Raw genomic sequence first — 14,826 nt, 5'->3', positions numbered from 1 at the left:
TGTGCAGCACAGTATGAGTATCACCCTGCTGAAAAAAAAACAAAAAAAAAAACAATAGACATTCTTAGTTTCCATAAAAACCATTACAAAATTCCTTTTTGTTTTGGGCATTATTCCAATAGGAATTACTGTTGTTCTATTGGTTGCCACCTGCTAGATTACATCCCACCAATAGAATGCATCAAATACCAGTAGACACCATTATAGTTTACATTAAAACCAATACAATTCCCATCATAACCCTTAAATCCATTACATTTTCTACTGTGGTTTGGGAGGGGTTCTACTGTTTTATTTATTTATTTATTTATTTCTGCAGGGAAGATTATAATGGTATTACTACTTTTACAGAGTTACTGTATTTAACAGGAAAGATTTGTTTATTTTTTATAAATAAAGAACTGTATTTCTTTAATCAATTATTAAAGTATTGCATGTTACACGAGCTGATTTATTCATTTGTAAGTATTTGAGATTTTAAGAACAAGTGGGAAATGTGCTGAATGTTTCATTTCATCCAAGTGAAATTGGCAAGCAGTTAGACTTAATTTACATTCGTTTTAAACACGGAGCCCGGCGCGAGTGGACACAGGTTGCGCGCGTGCGTCAGGCCTCGTCCATATTGCCAGATGCGCTCGTGAGAGACTTGCGGAGCAGAACCGGGCACGAGACCGCGAGTATAAAAGAGCATAAGAGACAGGCTGAGTGTAAACTGCTCATCCGTGAGATGCAGGAGATGCACGAACATAAACTTATTTCAAATTAATCTGTTGGGGAGATAACGTTCATGTAGCCTACTAATAAAAAACATCTAAAAATGTATCTTTTATTCTCCAGTACTGAAAGCAGAACCAATAAGGGAGCTCTTGATATGCGTTGTGATGCAGCTCTTGCAAATTACCTTTTTTGTTCGTTGCCTGTCATTTCGAAGCTGAAGTTACATACGATTTTCTTTAGTTTTAATTTGCCTAACTGTCGATCTGACCCTTTTTAAATGGTGGGCATTTACGCAGTTGGCTAGAGCTTTGCTGATCGGGGAGAACGGAGGTGCGCTCACTCTATTGGTTAGTAAGGCCGCCACTCAAGGCTGGCAGTCATGCATATGCTCTGGAACAGAGTAATATCGCGTCCACATCGCAGGCTTTGCGATTAGCAAATCGCAACGTCTCTCATCACGATTTCGATTAATCGCACAGCCCTAGTAACGCATCTGAATGCTAAACTATTATTTATGTCAATTATAGCCTTTGTACTTCAGTCCCGTTCCAACGGTGACAGAGGCGGTTGCGCTCACTGTATTTTATTTTTATTTTATTGTGTACACTCACAATGAAAACAAAGCAGATTTTATATATATATAACGTAATAATATTTAGTATTTTCACATATATATGGAAAAAATTGTAATTTGTACTACTGTCTGTTCAAAATAAATGAAAAGAAACTGAGCATAGTAGATTTCTATTTTTTTTTTTCCTGTTGTACCGAAATCGTATCGAACCGTGACCCCCCCGAAACCGAGGTACGTACTGAACCGTGACATCTGTGTACCATGCCACCCCTGATTTCAATGGTTCAAACTGTCGGGTCTTCATAATATGATTCATGTCTTCATAATATGATTCATGATCTTTGAAGGTTACTGATGATAAAGATAACGCAAAGGTTACAGTGCATTCAAACCGCTGGTGTAACTGACAGATTTGTAGGGCCTAATGCTATTTTTAGGAGAAGGGTGTGCGTGCATGCCCTGTCCCTCCTGGTTTCCTCCTGCACTAAATAGTAGAGCTAAAAAAATCACTCCGACAAAGTGGCGGTAGGTGTAGCCGGGGGCCTTGTGTCATTACTTCCTGTGGTCAGACGTGTAGACAATGTGTCCTCCTCTGCTGCAGAGGTTGGTGGAATTTTTTTAAGGCGATGGCTGATCAGAGCTTGTGAAGAGAAAGAGGATAGGACAACAAGCTTTGAGCAATGTCAACTCAACAAATGTTATCAGTCCTGCATTAGCACTTCTTTTAAGCAAACATTATGACCTACATGTCGAACCGTATTTGCTTTGTAAAAGAATTACTGAAACACTAATAGGAAGTGTGACCTTTGGTCTTTTTCAGATCAGATTGTGCTGTTGATAATGGCGTTTATCTGCATCTCACGCTTGTAGCGATGGAGTGGGATACTGGCGTTTAATGATTGCTTTCATGCGCTGCCTCCAGGCACAAAACTTGTTTGATGGCTGTAACAGGGTGCTAATTGCTACTGTCCAGACTGGACTCTTACAGGGCGTCAAAAGGCAGGAAATTGCTTCACTGACTTCTGAACATAGTATAATAATAGAAGCTCATGGATGTCAGATGTAGTGTGAACGTGACTTTATCTCAGTGCTCTTTCACTCACCTGCATTTAATGCTTTGCCTTGTATGGTTGACCTGCATCAACCAGATGAATGATGTGAAGTTCAATAGCATACAGATGTTGTCAAGTGGCACATCTGTTCTCCACCTGACGTTTACTCAATCATCTTTTATACCATGTTAAAATACTCGCACTGAGCGACAAGGAGACCAGATTTGAGTTTTTTATACAGTGTGTGGTACAGTTTGCAAGGAATTGAGATAGGTGGAGTTTTTCAACAGCTGATACTGATAATATAGAGGGGAGAGTGGCCATTTATAATAGATAATAATAACATGCACTAATTGTTACATTGAACAATTTCTTCTCTTCCATGTCAGTCTATGACGCGCATTCACGAGAGTACCACAGTGCATTTGTGTGATGTTTCTGATGTTGAACCTAGATGCACTGCACCTTCTTTACAAGCAGAATGCACACTTATGCATCGTGGTACTCTTGTGAATGGGCTTCAGTTTATCCCTTTAAATGGTTGAAATAATTTTGTAGCCATATATATTTATGATTTGTATGTAATGTATGTTAGTTAGTTAGTTATCATATGTCAGAATAGAAGATAAGTAAACAAAATAGCTTTGAAACAAACACGTGTTTTACCAGTGTTTAACCCAATGATCCCATCATCCCAATGCACATTGTCCATTTAAAAGGCTGTTGGTAGCTTTAGGAATTAATTCACTTTTCTTAACCAGCCAGGTGGGCTCAGTAGATCTAATGCCAATATATTTGTCTGTGATGTAGAAAACTTGCTTAATTTTCTTTGTCTCTATAAATTTGTAAGTCAAGGTTTATTCATAATCTACAGAAGAGTCAATAATGCACATGGCAAATCTCAGCAGAGATTGTCGACTTTAATATTCACAGCTTTCACCTTATGTACTAAATCATTTGCTCTGGAAATGTACTGCCCAAGCCCAAAATCTGGCTTATGACAGGGAGTCCTGCTGACCAGCTGTATGTTTCTTTTTTAACGTGACACAGGGACATATAGTTTTTACAGTGGCTTGGTTATTTAAAAGTATGGGAATGTAAGACTTTGTTTGTAATGTTTCTGATTCACCTTGTCGCATTGAAAACCTTTTTGGTTATCAGCATTGAAAGGATGGCTGGTTATCAGCATTGAAAGGATCAGACAGAAGGAATTTTCTTCTTTAACTTTCTCATTGGTTCATTGGTTGCTCTTGAGTTCATTGGGCTTTTGTACAGATGTGGGTGTACTGATGTGGCGCCACCATGCTATTGACCGCAAATGTTAGAAAAGGATATGATTATCAACTTCTTCATGTAATCAAGATCAAAATGACATTCATTGAACAATGTCTCTTTTTTTGTGCAATACTTTTGATGTTCACACCATCAAATTGCTGTTGTACTGGATATCACAGCTGTGATTCATCATGAACATAGACATGAGCAATATATAAGAGCATATCAGACCAATCAGAACTAACCATTTTGTTATCCAGAATATGAAACTTCCATGTTTGTTCTGTTTTTCAGAGACATTTTTTCCCTCTATTGCACAACAGATTGCAGGGAAATCCCTTAAAGTTACTGTTCAGTTTTTCACTTCAGTGAAAGCATTTCTGTTTTCTTTGTAAGATACACTTTGCTGTTATTTTTAAAATGTTTATCTTCATCACTACCCTGAATTTATACTTGCAGCACAGAAGCTGTATGCCGTACATTCTCTCTACCTGACTCTGACGAACCAGATTCTCTGAAGACACTTTTTTTTTTTGTTCTGCCGGTTTTACTTTCATGAAATGGTTGGTGTTGCGCCAACCACAGAGTGGGGCCACTAAATGGGCAGCACATGCGCTGATTGGATAGTGAGGCAAAGTGTTTCTGCGCACACACATATCTGACACCTATTTCCTCCCAGAAACCCTAGCAGCAACCCAGAATCCAGGAAGTGGTGGCTCACCAGTAGATGTCTTGCTCTCTCGCTGAGACACATTTGCTCAGCATGTTTCTTCAAGGAGATCTCGGGGACGGTGTTATCCACTATGTCAGGCATCAAATTTAGAGTATTACGCTCGGATAACTTGGTTATATCCAGCCTAGCTCATCGAGATGAGACTAGGATGCAATTGTTAGCATTTGCAATGGACTGAAATTGATTTTGGCTTCCTGTTTCTTGATATTGTTAAGCATTTTTAGCTTTTCTCTCCTCATCAACCATGAGTTTACCACGGAAGGCCACATCGGAGGAGCAAACCGGGTCAAACAGGAATCCATCACGCTGTTCGTCTGGCAGGGAGAGCGCTCGTCGCTGGCGTCTCCTCAGCAGGCCTTGGCTAAAGCACCGTTCAAATTCAGCCCCCGAGGAGCCCTTGGACACACTTGACAGAAGGAACCTGACTGGACAGGACATGCGCACACAGAGCTTGACATGGTCCAGAAGCAGCAGCAGTATGGCTCGATCCAATCCTCCTATCTCCAGGGTCCACAGTCTCCCGGACCCCCGCAGGGTCACCAACTGCGGTGTCCTCCTGGAGCATCCTAATCTTCAGAGGGACTGGTTATCTCGCAGCTCGACCCCTTTTTTAAGATCTACATCTGAACTGGGGAGCGAAATTCGTACTGAGACTCCACCGCTCAGACGGGGGCTGAGCTCTCAAACGTTTTCAGGGATTCTGCTGTCCATGTCGAGACGAATTAGCCAAATTTTAAATACCTCTCCTGAGCCGGCTGTTGGAGAACTTTCAGAAGAAGGTAGGAAATTCGATTCATGTTTGAAGGCACAGCAGGGATGCAACCGCTTTACCATTTAGACTAGATTTTGTTTAAAAACTTGAGTTTTTCCTTGTCCAAAATGGTTTTGATATTATGCCAGTGGAAGTTTTCTTACTTGAGGGGATGGGTCACTAAAAATGTAAATTCTGTCATTGTTGACTTAACCCTGTTGTTGTTCCAAACTGTATGACTTTCCTCTATGGAACACCAAATATGATATTTTATTATTTTGTATGGACAATAACAACACTGAGACATTTCTCAAAACATCATCTTTTATGTTCCACAGAAGAAAGTAAGTCATAGAAGTTTGGAATGATATGAGAACTGTTGCCAGATTTGCACTGCAAAGGTGGCGCAGAAGTGCTTCTGAAGTATTTAGGTGTCTTTACACAGTTTAAAGTTTTAAATGCACTTACACAACTAATTTCATTTGATTCCTATGGGCTGAGGTGGGTCTGAGCAGGCATTATTTAGTCTGGCTTTATTGAAGCATTACATCTTTACACTGAATTTTGAGCAGGCACATAGCAGCCTTAACTCAGCTCTGTAAAGATGCCTTAGGGTGAGTAAATTATGAATTTTAATTTTTGGTTGAACTATCCCTTTAAGTGCAGCCTCCACAACTATTTGTTTAAAATTTGGTTCATTCATAGGGTTGGTTGAGCACTGACTTTGTCAGATGTGTAGCTGCCAGCCCAAGTAATGGTTTGACTAACTTTAGAATGATACAACACAGTGAGGCGTTCATGGGTTTAAGCCAGTCATATTGAGTCACATATACATCAGTTAAGAGTAACAGGATGATTTATCTTTCATCCTTATGATTTTGGTTATTAACAGCGATATGAAAGTTATGTAGCTTTCTTGTGTCTTCCCAGTGTAGATGTTTTTGGATTATAAAAATATGGTGTTTTGAGTCTAATCTCATTGTGTATCAGAAAATGCAAAACTGAAGCTCAAGGAGTATATCTTCAAGCTTTCCATATCTACAGTAGAATCAGTCATTCTTTAGTAATTTTGGTAACTCTTTACTCAAAGCCTTTGTGTAATGCATTATAAAATAGTTTTAATGCATTATGCATTGTAATGCATTGTACAATCTCCTGAATGATTGTAACCACAGGTTATACATCATGACACTTATCAATTCATTGTTACGCTATGCATTTTAAATTTAGTTGTAATTATAAGATAAGATATAATCTATTATAACACACATTATGAATAATTATAAAGCATTATACCCTTTATAATGCATTATACATAAATGCTTTAAAGGTATAGTTCACCCAAAAATGAAAATTCTGTCATTAATTACTCACCCTCATGTCGTTCCAAACCTGTAAGACGTTCATTCATCTTCGAAACTCAAATTAATATATTTCTGATTAAATCTGAGAGCGCTCTGACCTGAGTTACTGTCTACTGAACATAAACCATGCTGATTACGTTCTGGGTACTCTCCGGTAACTCGGCAAGAAGAATTGTTGAATCAATTGTTTTCTTTGCGCACAAAAAGTATTCTCAAAGCTTCATAAAATTACGGTTGAACCCCTGATGTTACATGGACTATTTTACCAATGTCCTTGCTATGTTTCTGTGCATTGATCGTGGTAATGTCCTAGCTGTCTACGGAGGGTCAGAGAGCTCCATTTCATCAAATATTTCGTAATTTGTGTTCCAAAGATGAACGAAGGTCTCACGGGTTTTGTAATTAATAACAGAATTTTCATTTTTGGGTGAACTAACCCTTTAAGTAAAGTGTTGACGTATTTTTTTACTGAGATGAATCGTTACATGAAAAAATTCCATATTTCTAAAACCATTTTATACATTTTTACACATTTTATAGTATTGTATTTATATTTCCTTGAAATCTTGAAAAATATGATCAAATTGCAAGTATTGTTATTGCCGACCTCTCTATTGACTCCATTAGCATTTGCATGTGAAATGGTGATACATTGAATACTGCCTCTCACTATCTGAGTAAACACCTTTTCCTCTTTTAGGTTCACTTCCCCCTTCCCGCTTTCCACCTAATCACAGAACACTTCCCATCACTATTAGCATAAATGCTAATGCATTTACCTTTCCGTGCTAGCTAATAAATTTGATACTGTGGTAAACTGAGCAAAAGTGTTCCCTTTGAGCTCATAGCTCCTCACTTGCTCTAATAAAGTAATTATTGCTTTCGGCTCCTCTGGGTTCAACACTATTCAACTGAGGTTGGAAGTGTGAATGCAGATCCCTGGGTTGGCTTAGAGTTAGTGTTAACAAACCTCGGGGTGACAGCAGGAGTTTGACCCCCCCCCTCCTAAGTCCAATGTTTTCCTCCCTTCCTTTTAGAAATGTAGGAGGCTGCTCACTCACCTCTTTTTGTATGCTAATAAGCGTTCCTGCAAGGGTACAAAGACCATGGGCTCGCCACCTTTTAGCCTTATTACCCTTTGAAAAGCTGGGGCAGAGGTGGTCTGCAGCAGTCATGAGAAAGCACCCTGTGGAATTGAGTTTTAGAAGGAGAGATAGGCAGAACTGTACCTTCAATAAAGCCAATTTCCGTGTTAAAGCAGAATGTACTATTTAGGTCTTTCTGACACATTAGTAAGCACAGTTTCCTCACTTAGGTCTTCTCGTCATGGGCTGCTTGCTCCAGGAATGCCCCAGCCTGACAGAAACACAGTGGGTGGGGAGAGCTGCTAGTCTTAGACCTGCAGCTGAAAACGCAGCGATGCTGAATTTGCAGTCCCAATGTCGTGCTTTAGATAACTTTGTTCTGCCGAGCAGATATTCCCACAAGAGTTGGCACACAAACCTTTGTCATTGTGCATTAACAGCAAGAGCAAGCAGGAACAGTAAAGACACTTAATCCTTTAGGATGGAAAGTGCTGCCAATGGAGAATCAACTGGCTTGAATATAGACAGAGACTGGCAATTTATTTATTTAATTTTATTATTTATTTACAATTTCGTTGGGTCACTTGAACAGTGCCAGGAAACAACTGTAAAAGGAATGTTTGTTTGTTTGTTTTTAACATGTTTATTCAAGTGGAAAAATATAATACTTTCAGTTGCAAAACAACCTTATTGTTGTTGTTGTTATTATTATTATTTTGTTCTATTAAATGTATTAGTGTATAATAATAATAATAATAGTAAATATTTAATCATTGCTATTTAGTTAGTTAATAATAAAAATAATAATAATGGCTTTGTTGTCTAATTAATTGTTAAAACAATATGACGTATCATAAAACAATAGTGGATTTAGGTTTGAAGCACATACACATACATACAAAGACATGCAAATGTTCCAGGCATGCTGATGGCAGCTTATTTAAATATGTAACAAAGTCTCTCAGTGTCGTACTAGTGACTTGAACAAAAGAGCATGCGCTTAGTGCCCTGCCTCTTGCCCGTCTGTAACAATGGAGGAAAGGAATACCAGCACTGCGAATTTAACATGACAGATGTCGGACTGTGAGAAATGCATGACCTCCTTATCTGACAATAAAGTTTGACAAGTGTAAAACAGCACGTAGTCATGAAAAATATGCTAATTGCACACAAATTTAAAGAAGTGAAAGTGATTTTCCTTACCACTGTTGTTGTTTTTGTTTTTTTTATGTTGTTTTCAGTCCTGATAAATGCCAGTTTAAACTGAACAGCACAATAATGTAAGTGATTCCAATACAAATGAAGTTGGATTGTTATTATTACATTCAGTTTATTGGGTCTAGTGTCCTAACAGTGCCTGTAACTCATCCCTCAACAGTATGCATGTATTTAGAGGGGCTCAGCTGGGCAGAGGGCATGTTTTGTGGGTGTAGTGTCTTTCTGAGCAGTGTGGTGTTTTAGCTTCTACAAGGAGTTACAACTGACTGAACAAATGTAGTCTTTGCGATTTTAGGAGGAAGATGTTTGAGTGTGCAGATTAAAGGGCAAAGGGACGATGGTGTGACGTCTCAGAGCTGCTTTGCTTGAGTGGTACGATGGTAAAAGGCTTGTGACGCTGATGATGTGAATAATGAATGACACGAAGCACTCTCCTGTCACTTCGATGACACAGACCCACTAGCTCCATTCTGCTGTTCGCAAGCATTTTGTGAAATTTTGCTTTAGGGAAATGATCTGAAAGGACACCTTTTTATATTTCTAAATTCAGTTAATCGTCATTTAAAGAAAAGGGGAATTCATTTAACAGCAGGTGTTTTGAGGTGAGTTTGACTTTATCATGGCCTGGATTTCTAAATTATATGAATGCTTATCGCCATTTTTGGCAATTTTTGTTTATATATATATATATATATATATATATATATATATATATATATATATATATATATATATATATGTGTATGTATTGTATTATATTATTATATGGGATGCACATTTAGAAATTCTGACTAATACATATTCTATTAAAATATCATACTAAAAAATAAATTTTGCCATGTTATTATAATGTACAGTATGAAATATTTTATATATTTTACTAATTCGTGTTTAAACATTAACAATAAAGGAATAGTTCAACCAAAAATGAAAATGTACTTTCCCTCAGGCCAACCAAGATGTAGATTAGTTTAAATTTAACATTGCATAATAGATCCATTGCAGTAATTGGGTGCCATCAGAATAAGAGATCACACAGCTGATAAATTATTGTTATTGTTTTACTATACTGATTGTTGTTTATTGTTGTGGATTATTGTGATGCTTTTATCAGCTGTTTGGACTATTATTCTGACGGCACCCATTCACTCCAGAGGATCCATTGGTGTGCAAGTGATGTAATTCTAAATTCCTCCAAATCTGTTTAGATAAAGAAACAAACTCCTCTACATCTTGTGGGGCTGGAGTGCATGTAAATGTTTAACAAATTGTCTGGTAAATGAGCATGGACAAATATCCAGTATGTTAAAAAATAAAATAAAATCTCTAATCTTGCTTGATGGCCAATATGTCATGCATCCCTACTGATTTTTGTGTGGCTGAGCAGTGTCTTAAGTTGCAAAGTGTTTATATTTTTCTATGGTGGCGTGTCTGAGATCATCATGGGTAAGAGGATAGTGCTGCCCCACCTCGCCCCGCAGTCAACAGCTGTTCCTCCCAGGCCGGACCAGTCCCTGTTAGATTGCTGATTAACCTGTCCCAGCACATCACATCCTGCTTAACCAACTGTGTCAAAACAAAGTCGCAACTTCCCCTAAGCATCCCCACTTTATTCCTCCAGCTGGAAGTTCCACAAACGCATCCTCACAGAGCTGCAATCATAGCCCAATCTGTTAATTGCAGTCATTTCCTGTCTCTGTGGACCCAACTCCCCCAAACTCCCCAGACACCAATTAAAGCTGCTAATTTGAAGGGCTTATGAATTGCCATTCCAGAGTCAGATGGCTGTGGATGCGTTTGTTGTGGGCTTACGCTGAATATCTTATTATGATCTGCAAGAATTTGAGTCCTGCACTTTGCCCAGCTTTGAACTCAAATAAATCCCATGGTATTGCTGCTTTTGGACACATACAGTACCATGGTAATGCCATTTGTTTTTGGACATATGCCTTGCGCAAGCACAATGAAAATTCAACTCAGGTGTGTATTTTGTCTGTTTCACAATGACTTCATATACAGTATGGCGTATTCATTCAGAATTTAGAGTCCGATATAAATTTATATTATATTATATTACATTATAGATTAATATTTTTGGTTTCTAAGTGTATGTATTAAATTTAAGTAAATAACTCACTGGATTTAACAAAAAAAAAATCCATTGTTGCGTGTATATATAGATAAATAACTACGAAAACTATAAATAACTACCACTTTGCATTATCAAGAAGCATAATGAGCTGTTTATACAGCTAAAAATAACTAGAAGACAATGGCACCAGAAGCCATTCAGGTTACTAATGGCTACACCCCTTTTTGCATCAAAAATGTGTATACGCATAATACAATTCTTAACAAAAAATAGGTATAAATATTTTTATATTTCTTTTTTTATTATTACTTTTATGTGTATTTTTTTATAGTTTATTATTTGCGTACACATACATACGTACATGCGTGTATATGTGTGTGTATATGTATATATAAAAGATTTGTCATACCACTCCCTGCTGTATAGGCTGAGCGGAAGTGCTAGACAGAAACAGAATTATTTTTCTTCAGTGCTGCCATTAGTCTGTGGTAACAGTGGTAAAACATTTGCTCTCTCACGGTTTCATATGGGCTATTTATATAACATGAGACGAGCCGTCAATCAGGGGTATACGGGCCATTTCTGCACCACACCTTCTCGCTGTTATCTCTCTTACTCCATTACATACACCGTAAAAGAATGACTGTGATTTCAACGGTAAAAAAAACTATGAAAATGCTACAGTAAAAACCTGTTAAATGGTTAATGGTAAGTTCCTGTAAAATTTACAGGGAAAAAACGTAAACTGACGTTCCCAGGATTCCCAGAATTTTTCTTTGAAATAACTGTTTCTATTTAGTTTTTTCTTATCAGTTATGTTTATTAGGGTTGTATGTTACATATAATGTTGTTAAACTAAAGTTTATTGTATATTTCAGTTTGAGTCTCACCATGATGGTGTTTAGTGCTTGTGTGAATGACACTGTGCATCTTCTATATATGTTATTATTTTAAAGCTGCTTGTGATGGGCTTTGGTTCATCATGTGACTTTCTCATCACCTGCATTTGATGTTTATCAGTGTATTTCAAAGGTACAAAACAGATTTCAGTACTTCAATAGGTTGGTATATTAACATTATATCAGTTAATGAAATTACGGTATTTAACCGTAAATTTAAGTTAAAACCGTAAAACCTAAAATGTTGTTACTGGATTTCCGGCAACCACAGCTGCCGTTTTTTTTTTACCATAAATTAAGGAATTTGTTTTTTACAGTGTATACGCTATATCACGCACACTTTCCCTGTGGTGACTTTAGTGTTCTTCCACACAAATTGTCAACCTGGTGTGGCCACACCCCTCCCTCTGTGCTCAGGCATTGTTATTGGATGGGCTGTTTGTGTTTAAGGGTTGTCGTGGAGACCAGGTGGTTGGGCGCTGTGTAGGTTGGCTCATGAGAGGGCAGGAGGGTGACGCTCCACGGCTGAGCGACACAAAGCATCTTCTGTTCTCCTTCGTGATCTGTTTGTGTGTCAGGGTGTGCGCACACCTGGCAAGCACTGTGGGAATTTGGCATTAGGACATATATGAAACTAATGAAAGTCCAACGTAATGAAAAGACTCATTTGGGTGAAAGATCCCAGTATAATCAGCCAATTCATGTTTCTAAACTGAGCAATAGACTGGATGTTTGAGTATGTGCTTAATAGTGATGTAATCTGATTCTATTAATGTACACTGAATGTAGGGTTGGGAATCAATAGCCCTCTTAAACAGAACCAGTTCCATTAAACAAAACAAGGACAATTGATTTTCTATTGAGTGGCATTACAATAAGAAAGTGTTTTTGCTGAGCTTGCAGCATGTCTTGAAACTGATAGAAAAAAGTAATAAGGCTGTAGAGTGAAACAAAGGCAATAAAAAGACAGACATTTCTAATGTGATGTTCTTGCTGGTTACACTAAACCATCAAACATCCTGGGACCAGCGTATAACAGTTGGTGAACAAATGACTCTCTTGTGGTTCTTTTTAATCACTCTCAAACTACAAGTTTTCAGTTTGAATCAACCTAACAACTCACTCTCACGGTGAATCACAAAGTGAAATTTTTGATTTACTAAACTTATTTTCATCCTGATTTTTTTTTTTTTTTCTTCACCAAGAACTGTATGTACTTGAGGCTTGTGAGACTTGGGGCCCGTCCACACAGAGTTTAGCTGTATATGTAAAAATTTTGTATCATATCGGCGTTTCGTCCAGACTGATCCAGTGTTTTGGGAGCCTGAAACTGCTATTATTTGAAACCAAATTAACCAAAGTGGATAAATCTGATGAGTCAGCCTTTCGTTTTCGTGTGTACAGCCAATCCGTATATTTTGTGAAACGATGACTACGTCACGTAACAGCAGTAACAACAACATGAACAATGTGTTTTTATTAACTAACATTAACACAGATCAATAAATGTATTGTTCCATGTTTGTCTTTTTCTTCTTGTGTTGGGTTTGGATACAGCGCACAGGGTTTATGCGCATGCTCCAAGTTATGTTCTCCGTTTTAGTGTATCTCTGTGGGAGAATTACATCGCCACATACTGGTCTGGCATGTATACTACATCGTTTTGAGTCTGTTTCAGTGGTTTCGTGTACACAAAGATATTTCTTGAGATGACGCCGTGTTTACAGAAGAACAAGGAAAAACAGATCGGATAGGGAATGCTCTGGCTTTGTGTGGATGAGCGCTTAAATTAGTGTAATTTTTGACTGGTTGTTTATATTACATTGCAGTTTGATACAATATAGTGTTCAAAATATGGGGGTCAGTCAGATATTTTTTTAATATTTTTGAAAGATGCTCAATCCTGCATTCATTTAATCAAAAAAGCAGTAAAAATTGTTTTGAACAACTGTGTGCATATTCACAGTTTTATGTAAACAAACAGTGCTTCAATTTTTATTAGACGTTTTTGTTTAATTCATAGTTAGACCAGAATATGGTGTAGTCTAAAAAGGAGCTAGACCATTAACATCCGTATTTTAGTTCTGCAACAACTGATGCTTCCCTGTTGTCTCACTTCGTTCCACTTCTGCTTTCCTCATATGTCTGCAGTATGCTATGAACTACTTTTATAGGGTGGTTTGTCATGAGAAAACACGAGAAGTAACTTTGTCCCATTTGTGATCAAACAATCAAAGTGGCTCATAAAGTGTTTGAGAATCTCTCAACAGTATGAACCAGTATGTTTGCGACCTAAAAATTAGTTGTTTGTGTATATAACGTAGCTTAGTGTTAAATTAACTTCTTTTATAAATCATACATAACACACAAACTGCAACATTTAAATGATAGTTCACTCTAAAATGATGTCAAACGATCTCCGTTTCCCATATTTAATTTAGCTTAGAGGAGGATTTTCAATAAAAAATGACTTTAAGTTTGGTCTATATGTCATACAAACCTAATGTTTGACTTCGGATGACTTGGAATATAGTAGATGAGGCATGGGCCAGTTTTATTGTGCTTTTTCAAATTTTGGAGCTTGATTGCACACATTCCCATTTAGATTTATTCATATGGGATTTTCTTTTTATGTTCCACAGAAGAATAAAAGTCATGGTTTTTGCAGCAACATCAGGGTAAATAAATGGTGTTTTGGTGAGCTGTTTCTAGGGTTATACCACTGAAATAAACTGCAAGGAGTGTTGATGAGAGTTTAGTTTCTTGACAAAGTGCTGTTTTAAAAGCAGGAGGCGGTTGAGTTTTCTCTGTGTTGGCAGTGATTAGCGGTCCCAGGCATTCCCTCGTCTGAAACCTCATCCCAGACAGGTGGTATGACCTCTCCTTCAGCTGAAGACATTCCAGGCAGGGCTGCAGGGGTTAGGATTACCCTTCATCAGACACATGCAAGGCCGGTCTGGGCCTCAGTGGGTGTCTGTGATCATAGAGATGTACATTAGGCCTGTCCCGGTCAGTGTCACGCACATGCTCATCACAGATGTTTGATCTGCTTGTGACATATCTGCG

General features: G+C 37.8%; 1 protein-coding gene across 4 annotated transcripts in view; it reads left to right on the top strand.

Annotated features, from left to right (window-relative positions):
* LOC306846623 (ras GTPase-activating protein nGAP-like) overlaps nt 1–14,826 on the top strand; it is a 77,947-nt gene that overhangs the window by 14,536 nt on the left and 48,585 nt on the right. The window contains exon 1 of one of the 4 annotated variants that reach the window (XM_079380109.1): nt 4,296–5,130. The exons of 2 other annotated variants lie outside the window; for them this stretch is intronic. In XM_079380109.1, the coding sequence (XP_079236235.1) occupies nt 4,596–5,130 (535 nt within the window). In that variant the 5' untranslated portion in view covers nt 4,296–4,595. Of the gene's footprint in view, nt 1–4,295; nt 5,131–14,826 lie in introns of those variants that run through there. One more of the 4 variants, XM_079380110.1, reaches the window with a different exon arrangement.

Source organism: Barbus barbus (genome assembly GCF_936440315.1).
Source record: "Barbus barbus genome assembly, chromosome: 26".
NCBI classification, from domain to species: domain Eukaryota; kingdom Metazoa; phylum Chordata; class Actinopteri; order Cypriniformes; family Cyprinidae; genus Barbus; species Barbus barbus.
The sequence above is the reverse complement of the archived record's forward strand: the minus strand, read 5'-3'. Positions and strand labels throughout refer to the sequence as shown.